Source organism: Brassica napus, chromosome A5 (assembly GCF_020379485.1).
Source record: "Brassica napus cultivar Da-Ae chromosome A5, Da-Ae, whole genome shotgun sequence".
NCBI classification, from domain to species: domain Eukaryota; kingdom Viridiplantae; phylum Streptophyta; class Magnoliopsida; order Brassicales; family Brassicaceae; genus Brassica; species Brassica napus.
Window position 1 is genome coordinate 6,183,439 of NC_063438.1, and position 21,310 is coordinate 6,204,748.

Sequence of the window (21,310 nt, forward strand, 5' to 3'; positions counted from 1 at the left end):
GGCTCATGAATCTAAATGGACTTTGTAATATGTTCTAATTTTGAAAGTATAATAATAATTTGCAAAAATATTTTAGCTTTTTAATTTAAAAACTGACCTTAGATCTAATTAAAATGTGCTAAAATCATATGTGGACTTAGAGACTGCACATTTGGCACATACCGAGAACCAGAAATTAACTCTGTCTAGTTAAGATCACTAATTATAGTACTTTATATTTATTGCTCACTTAAAAACTTAAAATTGACAGATTAATTAATTCAAACATATGTACGGTACGGGAACCAAAATTGGTCCATTAAACATACTAATAACCTAGGTTGTATGGAATCAGAAACGGATACGCGAAAACAAAAAACGAAAAAGTTTTGAAACGTGAAAACGTGATTTCTAAAAATAAAATAAAAATGGAAACGTCTTAGAAACATCTAATATATATATATGATTAATCAACATGTAAGTTAAGTTTTTTTGTTTGCTTTAGCTAAAATAGAAAACTAAGTAATAGAGACGTTGTTTTTGCTTAGTACATTTTACTTAAAAAAATATTAAAAAAATTAGAAAACCAAAGCATGTTATCCTTCGATAAAATAATGAAGCCGGCTTCATTTCAGGTCAAGTCATTTTACGGATATGACAATAAAAATCAAAAAATAAAATTAAATAAAATTCAACAACTAGTTACTCTCCATGGTAAGTATACACAAATGAAAAATTAAACAGGTAATCATTAATCATCAAATGATAAATAGTCATTCTTTTGATTTGTCCAAAAAATAGTCATTCTTTTGCAGTCCAACCAAACGTGAGTTTCCAATGAAAACAACCAATAGACGTCAATGTCCGTCCGCCCCTGATCAGGCCTCAAAAAACGGAAACCTTAAGACCAGAGATCAACAAAACAATTAATTGCTCATTGCTTAATAATGCTCAACAAAACAATATAGGGAAAATTGTTTTTTTAGGCCACAAAAATGATAACTATGTCTTATTAGACTATTCTCATATACTTTATGTCATATTAGTCTAAATATCTTCAAAATGACAATATTGTCCTTTATTTCAATTAAAAATTCGAAATTACAATTAATAAAAAATATGTTAAATATTAAAATATAATTTTTAAATAAAATAATTTAAAAAATATTAAAAATCCCTCCAATAAAGGAAAATTACCACAAATACCACTTTCATAGTACCAATTTTCATGTTTACACTAACCACTTTTACCCACACTTTTAATGAATGGTAAAAGACACTTATACCTCTAAGATTAATTAATTAAGACTTAGAGTTTAGAGTTGAGGGTGGAGTAGCGTTTTTGGAATGTGAAATTTAGTATTCTAATAAATATATAAATAAATACTTAAAAAATATAAAACATTTTGAAAAAAAAAATTGAAAAACAAATTTATAAAAAAGTTCGAATTTGAGAAATTATAATTCGAAAACATAAAAAAAATTATTTTTTTATCTAAATAATGATTTATTATATATAGAAAGAAAAAAGGTATAAAAGTCTTTTGCCGGTTCAGATCAGGATCGACTGGTTCAGATCAGGATCGACTGGTTCAGATCGAACGTTTCCAAATCGATGTTTTATTTTTTTTAATTTAAAAATTGATTTTATAAATCACGATTTTTTTTTAAACAATTTAATAAATACAAGGAAACTTAATATTTCCAAATATTTTATTCCCATATTTTTGGAACTATTTATGCTTATCAGTAGAATCTGTATTCTACTATATGTAGAACACAATAAACATGTTTGAAATCGATTTCCACTAGTTTTAGATTTATAGTAATGTGTAGATTTCGATTTTTACAGGTTTTAGATTTATAGTAATGTGTAGATTCCAGATTCTACAAATTTTAGAACGATAGGTTAAGTGCGGAATGTGTTTTCCAAATATTTTTAGATTACTATTATCTACGTAGATCATGTATTCTAAATATATTAGATTCAATGAAAAAAGTGGATTACATTTTCTACTGTGTAGAATGCCAATTCTACTTTTTGTAGAACAAAATATGAAATTACGATTTAAACATTTTTAGAATTAGAAAAAAATACCAATAAGTGGATATAGGTATTTCATCAGTAGCTACTATTTTTTGAATTTTTTTGTTTCTAAAGCTATATATTTGATTTATTTTTGAAAATACTAAAGGGTATTAGAAGAAAAAGTAGTACAAAAAAAGAAATTAGCTTAATAGGACATAGTTATCATTTTTTGGCCTAAAAAAACAATTTTCCCAACAATATATAAGAGACCATTTTTAAAAAAATCTGATTACGATCCAATCCATAACTAATAATTGATTGATATTTATAATGTATATTATTGTGGCACTTTACTCAGTCGGGTAAATATACAGCAAAGTCGGGCTACGAAGCAGAGTACCTATACCCGGATAAAATGAAACAGCCACCAGTATCTGGCGTTCCTGATACTACGGTTTTACGGCCACACTCATGGAAAATAAAATAACCACCAAAGTTAAAACATTTTTAAGCAGGTTATGTCAGAATGCTTATCAGTAAGAGTGAATTTAAGGAGTCGGGGATAAAATGTGATATACAGTGTGAAAGGTTTTGTGCAGTGGAGGAGTCGATTAATCATTACTATTTGATGTACTCTAGGTATTCAGATTGGGCTATATTAAAAGTTTCCACACACCCATGTAGCTTCTTTATGCAATCCTTTTTTTGCGAATATGGGTTATTAGTATTGGAGGATTTCACCGTGTGTATAAGATGCTCAATTTGCATGGATCCTATGGTATACACTGAAACCTCTATAAATTAATAATGTTGGGACTAAACCAAAACAATAATTTTTTTATTAGTTTATAGAGATATTAATTTATCGATATACTAATTGAACCAAAAACTCGATTTGAGACTATAAAATTATATTATTTTATAGAGAATTTTAATATATATTAATTTATAGAGTATTAATTTAAAGAGGTTATACTGTATTTGGAAAAAACACAATGATAAAAATTGTAATGGATTGATATAAACCCTCAGCATACTCTAAAGTTGGCATAGACAAAAAAAAATTCCATGGCAATAAGCTCAAATAAGCATAGGGTAACGCAGACACAATCCATTAAGAATATAAGGCAAAAAATTTCCAAATATGCCTCAAAGAATATGAAGGTAGTGTCTTACCGATCGATTTAGGAAGAATAAGGAGTTTTTCTTTGGTAATGGGTGGCATAATACATTAAACGGCTTTGATGGTTTAATGAAAGCAAGGAAAACAAGAAGCAGCATTTTTCCTCAACAAACGGAATTTTAAACTTTTTTGGACGATGAAATGTACGAAGAATCTTCGATAATTTCATGTGACGTCTGTGATATATTATTTTTAATTGGTGAAGATGATTTTAGAACAAAAAAAAATAACTTTCTTTTGCAACCAACATTGAATGTAATACAACTGATCAAGGAAAGCTTTTTGCATTTTGAAACTATGCACATACCCCGGACTCAAAAAACAAGGGCAGACAACCTTTCATACGGTGTTCGAAGTCAACTGTATCATTTTTCTTAATAGATATAGAGTTTTTTATAATTAACAGAATCTTAATTAAAGTATGTTTACACTGATGACAAAAAATGTATATCATTGTATTATCACCAAATTTAAGATTTAATGGTATGAGAGCCTAATTCTCAGACTTGCGTTATGATAGATCGAATCCTTGTTTATCACTGATTGTTTTAAGAAATCTGGAAAACATCCTCTCATAATGTCTACCTCAAACCCTACATCCATTTATTCCCAGTTTGCAATTTCTACTTTCCCTCGTAGTAAAAGCCGTTCTTCCTCTTCAAAAATTGATTCCCTATATGAAATCGAATATGTTCCGGGCGACCAACTACCCGAAACAACCCTTCCCCTTGTAAACCCATATGAATATTTTACAAAAAAGCCTAGCGCCTTTTCTGTTAAAGGTGTTCGAGATCTCATAAAACCTTCATCAAGTCGGAAAGTCATGGAATATGTCCAGTCCAGCAAATTCTCGTCTTGTCAAGTTCCAGCTACAGAAGAAGAGCAATTTATTTCTCTAAACATCCCAGAAAACCTACCTAGGTTATGGCAGCAACAAGGCTATACTCATCTTCACTTTGGTGTAGTACGAATTGGGTTAACCTTACATGCGAGAAAAGGTTTACCTGTCATTGCTCGTATAGCTTTAATCGACTCTCGATTAAAGTCCTACCAGCAAGCGTGCATTGGAACGGTTCAGACAACATTAAACGCAGGAACAGTATTTATAACACTGTTTCCAAACTTTAATGTTTCTTTACAAGACCCAAATCTCTTAAAGACGCTTAAAGTTCAACTTCAACTGGTCGGAGCACCTATGCAAGAAAAAAGTGTAGCAGCTACCTTGCATCATCAAATAGTCTACCGAATTCAAGACCACGCACTTGATCTTGTACTTCCCTCGTCAGACGAAGCACTATACCTCGAAGTCACTTCAGCATCTCAAGCGCCAAACTCGATACAAATCCCTCGACAAATTTCTCGTGAAGAACTGTTGCGCCGACTACCAGAGTCATGGGTAACAAGTTACGAGAAGCTTCATCAAGCTACTTAATCACCCATTCAATCATCTGAAGTCAGATTTCACTCTCGAAATGATGGAACAACCGAGATCAAATTCGAAAAACCCCGATCATCTTTCCGAAAGCAGTTGTTCACTCAGTTCGCAATACAGATTGATGAACGAAGCTTCCACGGTCCAGCAAAAGAACAAAATCCAAAACCAAGTTCTTTTGAAAAAGATGGAACTGTGATCTATCCTTTCAAAGACAAAGACGGACATTGCTACTTCGATGTTTGTTCATGTGCTACTTGTGATGAAGCAAGCTACAGCTACGAATCTGATGAAGATATTCGCATACGTCGAAGAAAGAAGAAGGACCCACTCTACAAAAGATATCTCGAAGGAGACACATCTGTTGGTCCACTTGGTGAAGGAAAGTACGACTTTATAGTTCATTACTCTGAAGAGAAGGATGAACCAAGGCAGCAGATCATGATGATCAACCCCAAGGACTTCCCGCCACAAGAAAAATTTTTAAAGAACAATGTTGCACATTGCCCAAAAATTCTTTCTCAAACCGTGGACTCATCTGGTCCTAGCCTGTTAAGTCAAGCGGAGAAGGTTCTCAACTGGCAAACAGAAAATTCACTGGCACAAAATCAACTCTTATCGACCATAAATCATAAGGTTGATCAATTGGCAGAAGAATACAACAGCAGATTACTCAGCCTCCAAAAATCGATCACTGATATATACGGTCGACTAGGCAATCTCCATCAAGAAATGATGACCATGGCGAAACAAATGATGGCAAACACAACCCAATTTCGCAACAAAGAAGCAGAGACAACTAGTCTTAAATATCAGTTACGAGATCTCCAAAAATGTCTAGAAAGCATGGTTCAAAACCAGCAAGCTAATGCGTACTTTAATTCCCTTGGCGGCACACCTTCAAGCATACCAATGTACCAAGGATCCTACTCACCTGGCTTCCTTTTTGGTCAACAAACACAAAAAACAAGATCCCCAGTTCCGAGCTTTCTGTCCTCTGATGAAGTTTTCACATCTCGTTATGGTTCGACTTCAACCAACTATCATACCAAGACGACTCGATCCAAGCCTCGACGTTCAAAAGAATCGGAATTTCAAGTCAACCCTAGTAAGAAACCGACTCTTACATCTTCCTCCAGCCATGAGTCAGTAGAAGACAGCAAAAAGAAAGAAAAGGACATTGGAATAATCGAATTTTCAATGGCCAATCTGCTCAATAACCTTAGTGAAATTCCGGAATTGCCTGTTCAAAAGGATCAACAACCCTTGTCTTCCAGACAGATTACGAGAATTAGTCACTATTCAGACACAAATTCCAGTGACTATGAAACCAAATCGAATGATAGTTCCCTACCAAGACAATTTGCAATCGGAGAAGGGTCAAGTACTCCAAAGAAAGAGCCAGATATCAACGAAGTCTATTCCAGCGACGAAGAGATGAACTATGATTTTCCAAATCAACTTCCAAATCAAGAGATTCCAACGAAACAATTTTCTTCAAAAATTATGGTGTTCACTTTTGATGATATACCATTTGAAAAGTGGAATGATCGTCTCGACGAGTTTCATGCGTGGATGAATTCTGAAGCTATCACATCCTCTTTGCAATTGGTGATCCAGCAGTTTACAGCAAGACTATCTGGTGCCCTTAAAGAATGGTGGAATTCACTTGGCGAATATAGACAGCAGCAAGTATATCAAACAACAATACCATTGCTTCTTGGAGAAATCCATAGAGAATTCATTGGTATACCCACACACCAGAAAGAGCAACTACAAGAAGAATTCTTCTCAGCAAAGTGCTGTTCGTTAAGGAAGAAAGACCTTTCAAAACACTTTGAAAAACAGACACGAAGATACTACGCGCTAAATGGCCTTAACAATCCAAGCCTGAAGCACGTATACCTCTCCTCCATCGACGATTATCTTAGTCAGCAGACTAAGCTATACATCAGAGATCAAGGTCAAACAATAGAAGACATTTCCATCGGACAAATACAGCAATATGTCTTCAGAACGTTGGATAAACTCTGCAAACAAAAAGAATTCTGGACAGAGTTTATGGATAGATCAAAGCAACTATCGAAGATATGCTCCCGACCGGATCTATCAATCAAGTGTTATAAGTCCAAGAAATCTTGTTCGTGCGACCCACAAGAAAAACATCGAAGATTCAAAAAACGATTCTCTAGGCGCCCCGACAGATTCAGACGCAAGAGATTCTTTCGGAAAAAACAAGGCTTAAGGAAATCAACAAAATGCTTTCTATGTCGAAAGGAAGGACATTTTGCAAAAAACTGTCCAAACAAGTCAGCTAAAAAGAAGCAGTACTTAATCAATTCAATATCTGAAATAGCACCAGATATTGATCTCGAAGGCCACGATTTAGAATCAGTTCTATCTTATGATAGTGACGACAACGATGCTATTTGTGGCTACTCAGATTATGACAACTCGTCTGATTCATCTGCCGAAGAAGAAAATGATTGCTGCTTCAAAATTACAAAAATACCGCGACATGACAACATACAAACTCCTCATCTACCAGTGATGATTTTAGACCCATCTGGTCAAGAAGACCCGGTTCGCGCCATCGCATTCATAGACACCAGAGCCCACACAACGATCATTAATCCCAAGATTCTTTCTCCGTCGATGTGGCTAGCTCACCAGCAAGAATTTCGAGTCGCTAACTCAGGGTCATTAACAATAAAGCTCAAGTTAAAACCTATCAGAATCGAGCTCTTCCCCGGTTGTCATATTACTACAGAAGTCCTTGGCTCTACGGCACCTGGAAAAGATCTAATACTGGGATGGGATTCATATTATGCCTTCAAGAAAAAATTCGATATCTCTATCGAACCACACGGATTAAAATGGAGAAGCCTCTTCAAAGCATTCACGTCAATTCCACGACTTTTCGCAATTGAAGGATTAATTTCTCAAGAATTTACAAAGATCAAGGAGAAGTTGACGGAGATTTCTTGTGCAGACTCTCATACAGAATTCCTACAGAAATGCAATAACCCGCTGTGGTTAAATTCGGAGTTCTTTGTTTCTTTGCCATTCAAATAAAACATACAAACAACTCCGACTAAAGCTAGTCATGCGGGAATGCCACCAACCCTACTGCAGCAAGCGAATGAAGAATGCGACCAGCTAGTGCAACAAGGAGTAGTCTCTGCAACCAACTCGCCATGGGCATGCAAAGCCTTTTACGTTAACAATCGTGCAGAACAAGCAAGAGGGAAGCTAAGACTAGTCATCGACTACAAACCACTGAATCAGTATCTACAAGACATCAAATTTCCGCTACCAAAAAAAATGGCGCTTCTTCAACATCTTCAAGGGGCAACTATTTTCTCAAAATTTGATCTTAAGTCGGGATTCTGGCAACTTGGCGTTCATCCTGAAGAAAGATACAAAACTGCGTTTTGTCTTCCTAATCGTCATCTGCAGTGGAACGTCTTACCTTTCGGACTCAAGACCGCACCATCATTATTCCAACAAGCGATGCTTCGTATATTCAAGCCTCTACTTCATACGGCCTTAATTTATATTGATGACATACTGTTGTTCTCGTCTACCGAAACCGAGCATATTCAGCTTCTTCAGCAATTTCAAAACATTGTCATTCAATATGGAATCATGCTTTCGGCCCGAAAAATGGTCATAGCCCAGCCCAAAATCGACTTCCTTCGAATGCAAATCACAGATGGCAACTTTACGCCTCAGGCCCATCTGGCTACAACGCTCTTAGATTTTCCCGACGAAAATCTCACAAAACGACAAGTCCAACAATTCCTCGGTGTAATCAATTATGTTAGCGACTTTATCCCGCGACTTTCGCAGCTGACAAGACCCCTACAGAAAATGCTAACGAAGAATCCACCACAATGGACAAACCGACAAACCGAAGCTGTCAGAAGCCTAAAAATAGAGGTGCAGAAGCTACCGCCTTTAAAGATTCCCTCCACTGGAACACGCATTTTACAGACTGACGCGAGTGACAAATATTGGGGAGCCATTTTATTCGAAGAAATAAATGGAAAACGTCAAATCTGTGGATATAAAAGTGGACGCTTTAAAGATTCCGAGATGCATTATCACTCTACTTTCAAAGAAATACTGGCCGTCAAAAGGGCCATCGAGAAGTTCGAGTTCCATCTGATAGGACACCGATTTCGCATCGAAATGGACATGTCATCTTTTCCGAAGATGTTACAATTCAAGCAGAAGATGGTCCCACATCAGCAATTATTACGATGGAGCGAATGGTTCTCAAAGTACGATTTCGAATCCGTCTATTTAAAGGGCTCAAAGAATACTCTCGCAGATATGCTCAGCAGGAGTCCAGTAAAAGAAATACAAATAATGGAAAGCTCTTCCACAAAAATCTACTATGACTTCGCCTCAAACATACCCGACGACGCTCATTCGCTTATCAACAAAGAAACGCTACAGGAGCACCTCCGCAACAAGATCTTTGCCTATGAATCCATCATCATGTCAAGATACGGATCCCATAATCATCTTATTTCACCTATGGGAATTCACCCGGACTACCCGTTCGCTCATCTCTACAGAATCGAAAACGCTTACTTACCAGAAGAAGTTCTCTGTTTTCTCTGGTACCTCTGCTCGATCTACACTATTGGCATAACCTTTGATATTCAATGGTTATATCAGTATATCAACACGCAACTCACCACCTCTCAACGAGGTCACAGGGAATGCCTTGCAACATTTCTGACCTGGTTCGCGCCATTATCTGCCTGGAACGGTAAGTTAAGGAAATCAGCAAAAGCAACAGGCTTATCATTCAAGAAGTTACAAAGTCAAGGCGGTCTCAACCCTTTCTTCAACCCTCACACGATATACTTCTTCCATCGCCCTGTTCAAGTCAACAAAAAAAACGGTAAAGTCCACGCACTGCCTACTCTCATTCACCACAATGACTACCAACGAGGAGTCAGACCAGATTTCAACCTCAACGACAACAAGCCATTTGAAGACTTTCAAACTCATGCGTTCCGCCTCAACAGTGCCACACAATCATTTCCCATTCCCTTCGTCCCGAACTGGTTCTATTACCCAATAGACTACCAAATGAGTCTCGACGAAGATCTGCAATTCTACTTGGATAAGAGTGACGAACCACAAGTGGTTAAACGAGCGCAGAAGAAAAAGAAGCGTAACTCTGAGTCCCAAGAATGCCCGCCAGAATATTTTCAAGACGCTCAGCTCCCAGACGACTCTATGAACATCGATGAGGTTGGAAGAATGTTCAACATTGATATCAACGACGACTCACAGCAGCCTCAGGAGAAAGAGCCAGAGAATGTGTACGAATATCCAGGAGATGTATTCGAATGTCCAGATGATCACTACGGATGTTGTGAGAAACACATCATCGAGTTCGAAATGGACCACTAAGCAAGTCGTCTGCAATGTTTAATTATGTAAGATAAGTGTGTTATTATGTAAAATAAATATAATGAATAATGATGTAAGCGATGATGTAATCGCTACTAAAGTGTGATGTAAGCGATGATGTAATCGCTGAAGTAAGCGCTTATGTCAGCGCCCTATCTTGTACTATAAATATGTGTGTACCCCCTTTGTGAAATATCATCTAATAATTTCATAAAAAACCTCTCTCTATATTTTCTCTCTCCAATGTTCTTCTAAATTCCTAAGTTTTCTAGAACTTATCTCATCTTTGATAAGCTTTGATTTCTATCTTCAATCGCAAGTCCCGATTCTGTCCGTTGCATTAATTAAAGCATAAGCGGTTCTGTCAATACGACACTGTCAACACGATCTTCGTGGGGAGGTAATTTCCTAAAAGTGGTTGAGCTAGACTAGAGTAGTGCCCAGATTGCTCCCAATACTTGGAAATTACCATACCCTAGGTTTGATTGAAACTGAACCATAGCTATGGCTATTTGACATGATAAATACTTTCGTCAATCCTCACCAATTATCACCCTATACATTCAATTAATTGTTTATCTATTTTATTAAAATAGAAGTACAAATAAAATTACTCATTTATTTTACCACTTACTCATAATAAAATACCATTGAATTAATTAATTAACATACATTTTAGTATTTTTGTCTTTTTCTGTTTATTAATGCATTTTTCTAAATTGATTATTACCTAACTCAAATCGTAATCTTTCTTTATTGAAAAAAAAAACTTTCTAAATCAAAATTACCAATAAATGATATTATTTTGCGTTTACTAAATTCTAGATTATCAATTATCAATATAATATTCTTTATTTATTAAAAATACATAACAATAGCATGTTATGTATGTTTTTTTTACATAATGATAAATGTTACTTATGTTTTCAACCAAGTGGTTCACTCCACACAGTTTCATTAATGACCTCGTAAACTGTATAAAACTTGGTCTATATCAATATGTCTGAATTACATTAGTTAACCAAGTAGTCCTATTATTAGTTTATTAAAAACTAAACCAAGCCACTACATTAAATAACACAAATCGGAAATAGTGAGCTACTTGAAATAATCTCTCGATACTTCATCTATCATTTCCATTAATGAATAATATTTAGAGATTTTATACTATTTGTCAAATTTTTAATATTATATATTTATTTTTAATTAAATTACACACATTGTACTCTTATGGGTTTTATCTACTAGGTATAAGTGTAACATCACACTTGATAACTAACAATAATATGAATGATATTCTAATATTTTATTATTAACGTCCATATTATATCAACATTTAATAATGGTTTATAAGCTTCGACATGGTTCTCTGAAGCGCCCTAGTATACTCTACTTGTTCACGTGGTTAAAACAAAAAATGATTTATATTAGCATATTTACATGTTTGAAGTCTATTTTCTATATGATTTCCGTACTCCATTTTTAACAACATCAAATTCACTTGTATAACGTACATTTTTTAATATCAAATATTTAAATAATAGTGTAGATGATTATTTTAAATATTAAATAAAATAAAAATTAGATGTTGAAATAGTTTATTTATAAAAACAAAAATAAATTCCTCAAGCTCTAGTTTAAATTTATAAGAACTGCAATCATGTTGAATACACACACTATTAGTGAATGTCCAGTATTTAAATCATAAACACACTCCATTTTAAATAATTAGAGAATCTATATCGTGTTGTAAAATATATTTTATCTTAATATTTTGGAATTAACTTCAGTTTTATTGATAAACTAGATTTTGACCCGCGCTTTCCAAACGTGGGATTGTTGGATTATATTATAATACTTATTATATCGAAAAACATAATTTTTAACAGCTATATAATCTACAAATTAGTTTATTTGAGATTTTATATGTACACTTTTACGTAAGTTTCTTTTTGACATGAGAATTATATCCGGATAAAAAAAAACAAACCGAACCGACCCAAAATTATAGGTTTAGTTCAGGTCAAGAGAAGATAACCTATTGAGTTTTTTGGATCCGCAGGTCTTTGTTTGAGTCTGGATCATATCTTAGACTCGATCATAAATATGTGTTTATTAGGTATATTTGGACATTTCGAATATGTTTCCGGTATTATGGATATTGTTTTTAAGTTTTTGGTTTACGATTAGAGTTTTGATTTCAGGTAAATTTTTCAAATTAAAAAAAATTGCGTATTTGGATAAAATTTTGGGTATTTTTCAGTTCATCGTGTCAGATTTTGAATAAGATTTTAAATTTTTAGGTATTTGAATTTTTTTGGTATTTGTTTGGAGTTTCTAATACTTTTTGTGTTTCGGATATTTTTCAGATTTTTTAGAGATTTCAAATTCTTTTAAAATCCTAAATACCCGAACAGATGTGGAGCTATTACGTCCATATCAGGTCCAGCAACCTTTTGATATAGATTTTTAACGTTATTGTACAAAAACATGGTTGATGAAATATTTTTCTGAGTAAAAGTACTATAAGAAATAATATTAAGATCTTTTAAAAATATTAAAATATTGTATGTTTAGAATGATTAATGTATTATCAGAAAAATAATAAATAGTTATACATAACTCCAACAACTTTTTATATTAGATTTTTTAAAAACTCTTTTCCTTTTAATAGTATTGATTCGTTTTAAGTGAAAAGTATATAAAAGTATAATATTTAAACCAATAATTTTCAAAATCTTGAATAATCAATACTGATATCGTAAAGTCGGGTTAGCTTTAATAGAACCAATGGATTTATTCATTTTTGTGAAGGTACACATGTATATTCAGAAAAATTATTTTTAAATATGAAAATATTATCAAACTATAGACGGTTGAAAGTTTAGTATATGATATGAGATTTTAGTGGAAAAAATTATATATGATATGATTACTTTATTATAAACGAAAGAGGAAGTTAGAATGTACACATATATGTCTTGTAATTTATCTTGCTTTAAATCATATATTATATGATAAAAGTGATAATATAAAACATTAGTTTCAATGCTTTTACGATTAAAAATCAAAATGGTAAATATAGTAATAGTAATGATTAAGATTTAGGAGTGAGATTTAAATAAATAAAAGAATTGAATAAATTATTGTTAGAGAAATATATGGTAATATATAGTCAGTCTAAATTTAAGATAAGACCAAAAAATAATGAGTTAAATGAAAGAGTCCAAACAACTTTCATAAGTAGATTTTTTTAGATTCCTTCCCTTTTAATAATATTGATACGATTAAAAATCAAAATGGTAAATATAGTAATAGTAATGATTAAGATTTATGAGTGAGATTTAAATAAATAAAAGAATTGAATAAATTATTGTTAGAGAAATATATGATAATATATAGTTAGTCTAAATTTAAGATAAGACCAACAAATAATAAGTTAAATGAAAGAGTCCAAACAACTTTCATAAGTAGATTTTTTTAGACTTCTTCCCTTTTCATAGTATTGATACATAATTAACTGTATTTATATATTTTGGTTGTGTGATTTTAAATTTATATTTTGGTTATATTTAAAAATATATATTTTATGTTAATTCATGTACCCTTAACCAAAACATCTACTATATTTTAAACAGAAGTAGTATGTTACAATCTTGTTAGAAACAAGATTATAATTTGCATTTTTATCTTCTCCATCTTAACAATTTTTATCTTCTCCATCTTAACAAACATTCTTCTTCTTCTTTTTTCTTGTCCCACAAATTCCGTTTTCTTCATTGTTAATCTCACCTCTGGTTTGGCCCTTTTCTACGGGTAATTAACTCCGTTTCTGATTACTTTTCTTTCGTACCACATTATGTGCTTGAGACAGTGATTGGTTCGTCATTTGCTGACAAAACTACAAAACAGAACAAGAGTTTCTTTGTTTCAAATTGTCCCCATGGTTGTTGTAATGGATCCTCATCGTTGCTTTATAGGCAGGGTAATCTGAAATTCCCAGCGCATCATTCATTCGAGAATCTTCCCTCGTTTGGTTTATGATATTGTCAAGGCTGTGTATATACATAGGTTGCGGTCTGATTCTTTCTCAAAGAGCTTGAAGATGATATATGTTCATGGATATTAAGAGCACATACATTGACCATTTTTGAAATGTATTACGAAAGAATAAGAATTTTGCTTTTCTTGGTTTGGTTCTTGTGAGACCATGAGAATGGAGACTCCAGGAAGCTCAAGTAAGATGTTAGGTAGAGATAGGTTCCACGGTAATGCAGATTTTGGTAATGAAGATAATGTTTGCAATCAGACAGGGGAGGTGTTTTCAGATGAGTTCTTGAAGGATTATAGTGCTCAAAGAAAAGCTAGTAAAAATGTTGAAAAGAGTCATTATGGGGATTTCAATCGAGCCCTTGGGATCCAGAGAGTTAATTCCGGAGTTTCAGATGTTGCTGACTCGCCTTGGATGTACCAAACAGCATCAGATGTTTCATTACCTGTAAAATTGAAGCTTCTATGCAGTTTTGGGGGAAGGATCTTACCGCGGTCTGGTGATGGGAAGCTTAGCTACATTGGAGGCGAGACTCGGATAATATCGACGTATAAGCATGTAGGTTTGAATGAGTTGATGCAAAAGACATTTGCTATATGCAACCATCCTCATACAATCAAGTACCAATTACCAGGAGAAGATCTTGATGCACTAATCTCCGTTCGCTCGGATGAAGATCTTCTTCATATGATTGAAGAGTATCAAGAAGCTGAAGAGAAGGCTGGTTCCAAGAGGATAAGAGTGTTTCTTGTGTCTTTAACTGAGAACAAGAACATAAACCAAAACACAGATATTGAACATTATCAATATCTTTCAGCTCTTAATGGTTTTGTGGATGTGAGTCCTCAAAAGAGTTTAAGTGGGAAAAGTCAAGCAACAACACAATTTGGAACTGCTTCAGATTATAGCCCTCCTTTAAGTCATAGAGACTCTCCTACTTCTAGTCATTACATGCATGGGATTCAGATACCATATGACCTCCCATCTCCTTCATCAGCACACAAGAGATCCAATACCGACACTTCTTACTTCGTTAATCCATATGGAGTCTATGATAATAACTTCCCGTTCATGGTTGCTCCAAACTTTCCACAGCAGAATCCTTTCTTGTTTGAGACGAACCATCCTGAGAGGAACTTCCACAGGAGCCCCGGTGGGAATGTTTTTCCTCATCCTCAAACCGGTCCAGCCTATACTGGGTCTGGGAAACTTATGCTAAAAAACGTTGTTTCTGATCCACAGTTGCATGATAAGAGCCAAATAGACAACCGGTTTGAAGCAGTCACAAAACCTCCATGGCAAATGGTGAGAGAGAAGTCACCTTCTTTAGCTATGTCTTTTGGTTCAGAGATATGGGAAGAGAGTGACTTCTCATTCAAGAATCCACAACTAGTAAACAACGAGACTCAACTCACCACAGAAGTTAACAAATGGATGAACCATGAGGATCCTAGCTCCTTTGATCTTGCTTCAAAACAACTTGGAGTTAGTGAATCTAGTAACTCCTTCAGTCAAAGTTACCATAGAGTTGTCAGGATTGCTTCAATCGGTTCACAAGACTCAGGAAGTTCTGTGTTCTCTTTATCCACCAATACCAACGAGAATCTTGCTGATTGTTTGGTTAGAAAAGAAAATCTTGATGTACTCCCATGTACACAGATATCATCTAATGATCTTTACAGAAAGAATCTGCTCGGTGAAAGGGTCCTAGTTGAGGATGTTACAAACGATACTACTATTGTTCCTCATGTACATATTAAAACAGATGATAATAACTACTATACAAGAGAAGGAGAGAATACAAGTGTTTGTTCCGAATCTAGAGTAGAGGTAACTTTGCTTTTTCTTTTTTTTTAGTAGATTTTCTCTGTGTGGCTGTGATGCTATCTTTTATTATACAGGAAAAATATGGTAAAGGAAACATTACTGATGATGCAGTGGGAGAAGCTGGAATCTGTAACGTACAGGTAACAAAAAGTTTTCAGACAGTTGGTTTTGTTTTTAAGTGTTGTTCATCATTGACTTTGGTCTTTGTAAGTTCAGATTATAAAGAATACAGATCTTGAGGACTTACATGAGCTAGGATCTGGAACATTTGGAACTGTTTATTATGGGAAGTGGAGAGGGACCGATGTTGCTATCAAGAGGATAAAGAATAGCTGCTTCTCTGGTCGATCATCAGAGCAAGAACGACAGGTTTTTACTTACTTAACTCAGCTTTACATCATATGTCTCCTCCATTAGCTTCACACTGGTGTTTTAATTTGTACAGACGAAAGATTTCTGGAGAGAAGCTAGGATCTTGGCGAATCTCCACCATCCAAATGTGGTGGCCTTTTATGGGGTTGTACCAAAAGGACCTGGTGAAAGTATGGCGACTGTGACTGAGTTTATGGTTAATGGATCTTTGAGACATGCCTTGCACAGAAAAGATAGGTACATCCTAATCTTAGTCTTCTTCTTCTTCTTCTGAGTTAATACTGATGAAAGTAATCCCACAGGTCGCTTGATAGGCGCAAGAAGCTGATGATAACGCTAGATGCTGCATTTGGCATGGAGTATTTACATTTGAAGAACATAGTTCATTTTGACCTAAAATGCGATAACTTGCTTGTTAACTTGAGAGATACGCAACGACCAATATGCAAGGTAACAAACCCCGTTTCCAAAATCTGTTAACTTGAGAGATTCTAGGCCAACACGAGTAAATTTCCCTGACCCAAAACCACAACATATAACATTACTTTCTTTCCGTTCCAAGCTTTACCTATAGCTAGCTAACACACTTGGTAAGTTCCCCAGCTTACATATTTGGATTATGCAGGTTGGTGACTTTGGATTGTCAAGAATAAAACGGAACACGCTGGTCTCTGGTGGAGTTAGAGGAACACTTCCATGGATGGCACCTGAGCTGTTAAATGGAAGCAGCAACCGCGTCTCTGAGAAGGTACACCACAATCATTTTTTTCAGGATCAACCAACCAATAACAACGAAAAGCTTAGTTTAAATTAGCTACCATTTTTGCAGGTAGATGTTTTCTCATTTGGTATCGCCATGTGGGAGATATTAACAGGCCAAGAGCCTTACGCAGATATGCACTGCGGCGCCATAATAGGTCTATCTATGCTTCTCTTATTTTCTTATTAGTCTTACAGAAGCAAATGCAGTTTCTACCATGTTCTGTCTTTTGATGCTTGTTGTGTTGATAAAAAGGTGGGATTGTGAACAATACGTTGAGACCATCGGTGCCGGAGAAATGTGATCAGATGTGGAGAGAGTTGATGGAGCAATGCTGGTCGTTTGATCCGGCGATACGACCATCGTTCACGGAGATTATTGATCGGCTCCGGCTAATGTCAGCTGCCTTGCAACCCAAGCGACGAACCCAAACCACCAGCCGATGAAGTAAAAAGAGTACAAATTATTGTAAAGCTACAAGATTAAAGGATGAATATTGTAAATTAGTAGTAATATTTATAGATATATACACACGTGGCAGCTTTTGTCGGAGTAATGTCGTTGTATCCATGATATAAACGTTGAATGCATGAAGACCTTTTGTGTAAGAACAGAAAAAAATGTGGCCGGTGACAACTTTTTTGTGTGTTGAATGCGTTTGCTTTAGCAAAACATTGAGACATTTGTCTATAGTATTGCTAAAAAAAAAAAGAATAGAAAGGTATAGCAAGCAATGAGGAGGAATGCAAGAGGGTTGTTTTTATTGTTAATGATAAATATGAGGCGTAAATGAAGTTAGCGGAAAAGGTTGGGGGTCAATGGTGTAAATAAAAAAAGGGTATGATCCGGAAGATGGGAATGAATACACGGCACGTACTTCAAAGCTCAAAACGGGCGGGGTACACGTCACGCCTAATCTTATCTCATTGTCTCTTTCTCAGTTTATCATCAATCTTTTTTTCTTATTAGCCCACCGAACCATTTTTGCATATCAAAAACGTTACAAAACTCATAGATATCTGATAAATGTGAACATGTTAGAAGCAAAAACGTTACAAAACTCATAGATATCTGATAAATGTGAACATGTTAGAAGCGTCAAAGGCAGATACTGTTTGATTTTGATAAACGTGATAGGATAAGAACTTGTATCCAAATTGGATTATTGGTCACATTATGGAAATAAATAATTTTTTGCCAACAAAGCAAATAAATATATATAAACAAAAAAGATTTTGATTTCTTATTTATTTTGGATTATGTTATTACAGCCAAGTGCGGTGAACTATCTTCCTTATAAATTGATCAAAACCGAAGAGGTCCCCCAGAAGTCTAGTTTCGTGTACAACAAATCCTTTGGTCAGGATGGAGAAAGCAATCGAGAGACAAAGAGTTCTTCTTGAACATCTCCGTCCTTCTTCTTCTTCCTCTCACAGCTTTGAAGGCTCTCTCTCTGTAAGCTCTTCCCTATCTCGATCAATCGCTGTCTCTAGGCTCCGTACTGTTCTCGATCTGGATTTATTTTAACTGAATTTTAGATTTTGATTTTCGATATGAGCTCAAAAAAATATTGAGAACGAATTGATGACTGTGATTTTGTGTTTGGTTCTTGTTTTCACCATTTTTCATTGATCTCTTAAAAAGTGAAAAGCTTATATCGTTTCGAATCCAAATGACCAGGCTTCAGCTTGCTTGGCTGGGGACAGTGCTGCGTATCAGAGGACCTCTCTCTATGGAGATGATGTAGTCATTGTTGCGTAAGTCCCATCTCTTTTGTCAACAACTTTTGAAGACTTTTTGTCTCAGATATTATAAACTGACGCGTTTTTTTAATCTATTGCAGGGCACATAGGACTGCACTATGCAAGTCGAAACGTGGCAATTTCAAGGATACTTATCCGGATGATCTTCTTGCACCTGTTTTGAGGGTATGTCTCTGTTCTCTTGTTGGTTTTTATATTTTCTTTACTACTTCTTGTGTTTATATGGTGTTGTCTTCTTGGTGCAGGCATTAATAGAGAAGACGAATCTGAACCCAAGTGATGTTGGTGACATTGTTGTCGGTACTGTTCTGGCACCGGGATCTCAGAGGGCCAGTGAGTGCAGGATGTCTGCTTTCTACGCCGGTTTCCCTGGTATGTTTCTTTTCAATTCTGAGATGCTAATATGCGTGTTTTATATGATGAATGCTCATGCTGTTATGTGATTTAACAGAAACCGTTCCCGTTAGAACCGTGAATAGACAATGCTCTTCTGGGCTTCAGGCTGTTGCTGATGTAGCCGCCGCCATCAAAGCTGGATTTTATGATATTGGTAAGAGGATAGCCGTCTTTGATTACATTAATTTGATGTGAAGATCTTAGTGATGATGATGTCGGATGCAGGTATTGGGGCTGGATTGGAGTCCATGACTACTAATCCAATGGCATGGGAAGGGTCAGTCAACCCAGCGGTATTGTCGCTTAATTCTCTCTTTTCTGGATTATTTAACTGGCTTTGTGAAGCTTTTAGCGCATTATATAATGTATTGTGTTATTGCAGGTGAAGAAGTTTGAGCAAGCACAGAACTGTCTTCTCCCTATGGGTGTTACTTCAGAAAATGTGGCACAACGCTTTGGTGTCTCAAGGCAGGAACAAGATCAAGCTGCTGTAAGGCCACTGGACTTGATAAACCCATAAATTCGATATCCCGATGCTAAGCTGTTGAATTATATTGTTAGGTTGACTCGCACAGAAAGGCAGCTGCTGCAACTGCTGCTGGTAAGTTCAAGGATGAGATCGTTCCGGTTAAAACCAAGGTATCTTCCAGATCCTCCATACATTAACTGTTAACGTTTAAGACTCTTCTTGTTACAATAACTTCTGTTTTCTGTTCCAGCTTGTTGACCCAAAGACAGGAGATGAGAAACCCATTACAGTTTCTGTGGATGATGGGATCCGACCAAGCACAACCCTTGCTACTCTTGGGAAGCTGAAGCCAGTGTTTAAAAAAGATGGAACCACAACAGCTGGTACTTTTCCATAATCGACTGTTTCATTGTAGAGACTACAGTTCCTATTATCACAATTTTGAATCCATTACTTCGTTTTTTCTCTCTCAAACAGGAAACTCCAGCCAAGTTAGTGATGGTGCTGGAGCGGTTCTCCTCATGAGGAGGAGTGTTGCTACGCAGAAAGGACTTCCCGTTCTTGGTGTGTTCAGGTGGGTGATAGTTTTTGATAAAGCTATAACAGTACAATCTGCAGATACTTGTGATGTCCATTTGCACATATATGCTAGTTTCAAGAGAACATTCATAATTCTTTATGTATTTCCCTAAGTAGCACACTATTGGACAACTTTCAGGACATTTGCTGCAGTTGGTGTTGACCCAGCAATCATGGGTGTCGGTCCAGCAGTTGCTATTCCTGCTGCAGTTAAGGCTGCTGGTTTAGAACTCGATGACATTGACTTGTTTGAGATCAACGAGGTAAATAAGCAAACACTTCCAGGATATTCTTACCACATCGTTTCGCCAAACCTTCTGATGATAACCACCATTGGTTTGAATCTTTGTGTATTCAGGCATTTGCATCTCAGTTTGTTTATTGCCGTAACAAGTTGGGACTCGACGCAGAGAAAATCAATGTCAACGGAGGCGCAATGGCCATAGGACATCCTTTGGGTGCTACAGGTATATAAGAACAGAGCTATGAAATCACAGTTTTTATTTCAATTCACCAAACCAAAAGAAACTTGGTTACTGAGCTCCTCTAAACTCTCAACCAAACCATTGAAACAATCTGCCGAGACATCCTTATAACTGTGCCTTCACTAGCTGCGCTCTAACCAACTCATAACTGCTTTAATCTGCTACATTCAGTCATAGACCAATCTTAGCTAATGATTTTTTAAAACTCTAACAGGAGCACGTTGCGTTGCTACTTTGCTGCACGAGATGAAACGCCGAGGAAAAGACTGTCGATTTGGGGTAGTTTCAATGTGCATTGGTATGCTTCTCTCTCTTCTCTCAAAATATCACTCATACAATCTCTGAGTTGGTGTCTGAAAATGTTATTGTTGTTTGGTTGAATCTGGCAGGGACGGGGATGGGTGCAGCGGCTGTGTTTGAGAGAGGAGATGGAGTTGATGAGCTCCGCAACGCAAGGAAAGTTGAATCGCATGGCCTTTTGTCCAAGGACGCTCGCTAGAAAATATTATGATGTACTCAATCACCGAGAAAACACACCTTTTCCCAGTT

The 21,310-nt window shown here is 35.6% G+C and overlaps 2 protein-coding genes across 2 annotated transcripts; both read left to right on the plus strand.

Moving 5' to 3' along the window:
• Window positions 1–13,159: 13,159 nt before the first annotated feature.
• LOC106401063 lies at window positions 13,160–18,049 on the plus strand. The gene is made up of 8 exons (XM_013841497.3): window positions 13,160–15,940; window positions 16,012–16,077; window positions 16,154–16,306; window positions 16,383–16,546; window positions 16,612–16,759; window positions 16,935–17,057; window positions 17,139–17,226; window positions 17,325–18,049. Exons 1-8 carry the CDS (start codon window positions 14,270–14,272, stop codon window positions 17,513–17,515), a joined length of 2,604 nt encoding a protein of 867 aa, XP_013696951.2. The 5' UTR covers window positions 13,160–14,269; the 3' UTR covers window positions 17,516–18,049.
• A 385-nt stretch (window positions 18,050–18,434) lies between these two features.
• Window positions 18,435–21,260, plus strand: LOC106401070 (3-ketoacyl-CoA thiolase 2, peroxisomal). The gene is given in 14 exon segments (NM_001315753.1): window positions 18,435–18,524; window positions 18,750–18,826; window positions 18,913–18,997; window positions 19,078–19,204; window positions 19,284–19,382; window positions 19,454–19,521; window positions 19,611–19,718; window positions 19,790–19,867; window positions 19,948–20,080; window positions 20,175–20,271; window positions 20,416–20,539; window positions 20,635–20,743; window positions 20,976–21,059; window positions 21,151–21,260. Coding segments are annotated over 14 exon segments (1,389 nt in total).
• Window positions 21,261–21,310: the final 50 nt, after the last annotated feature.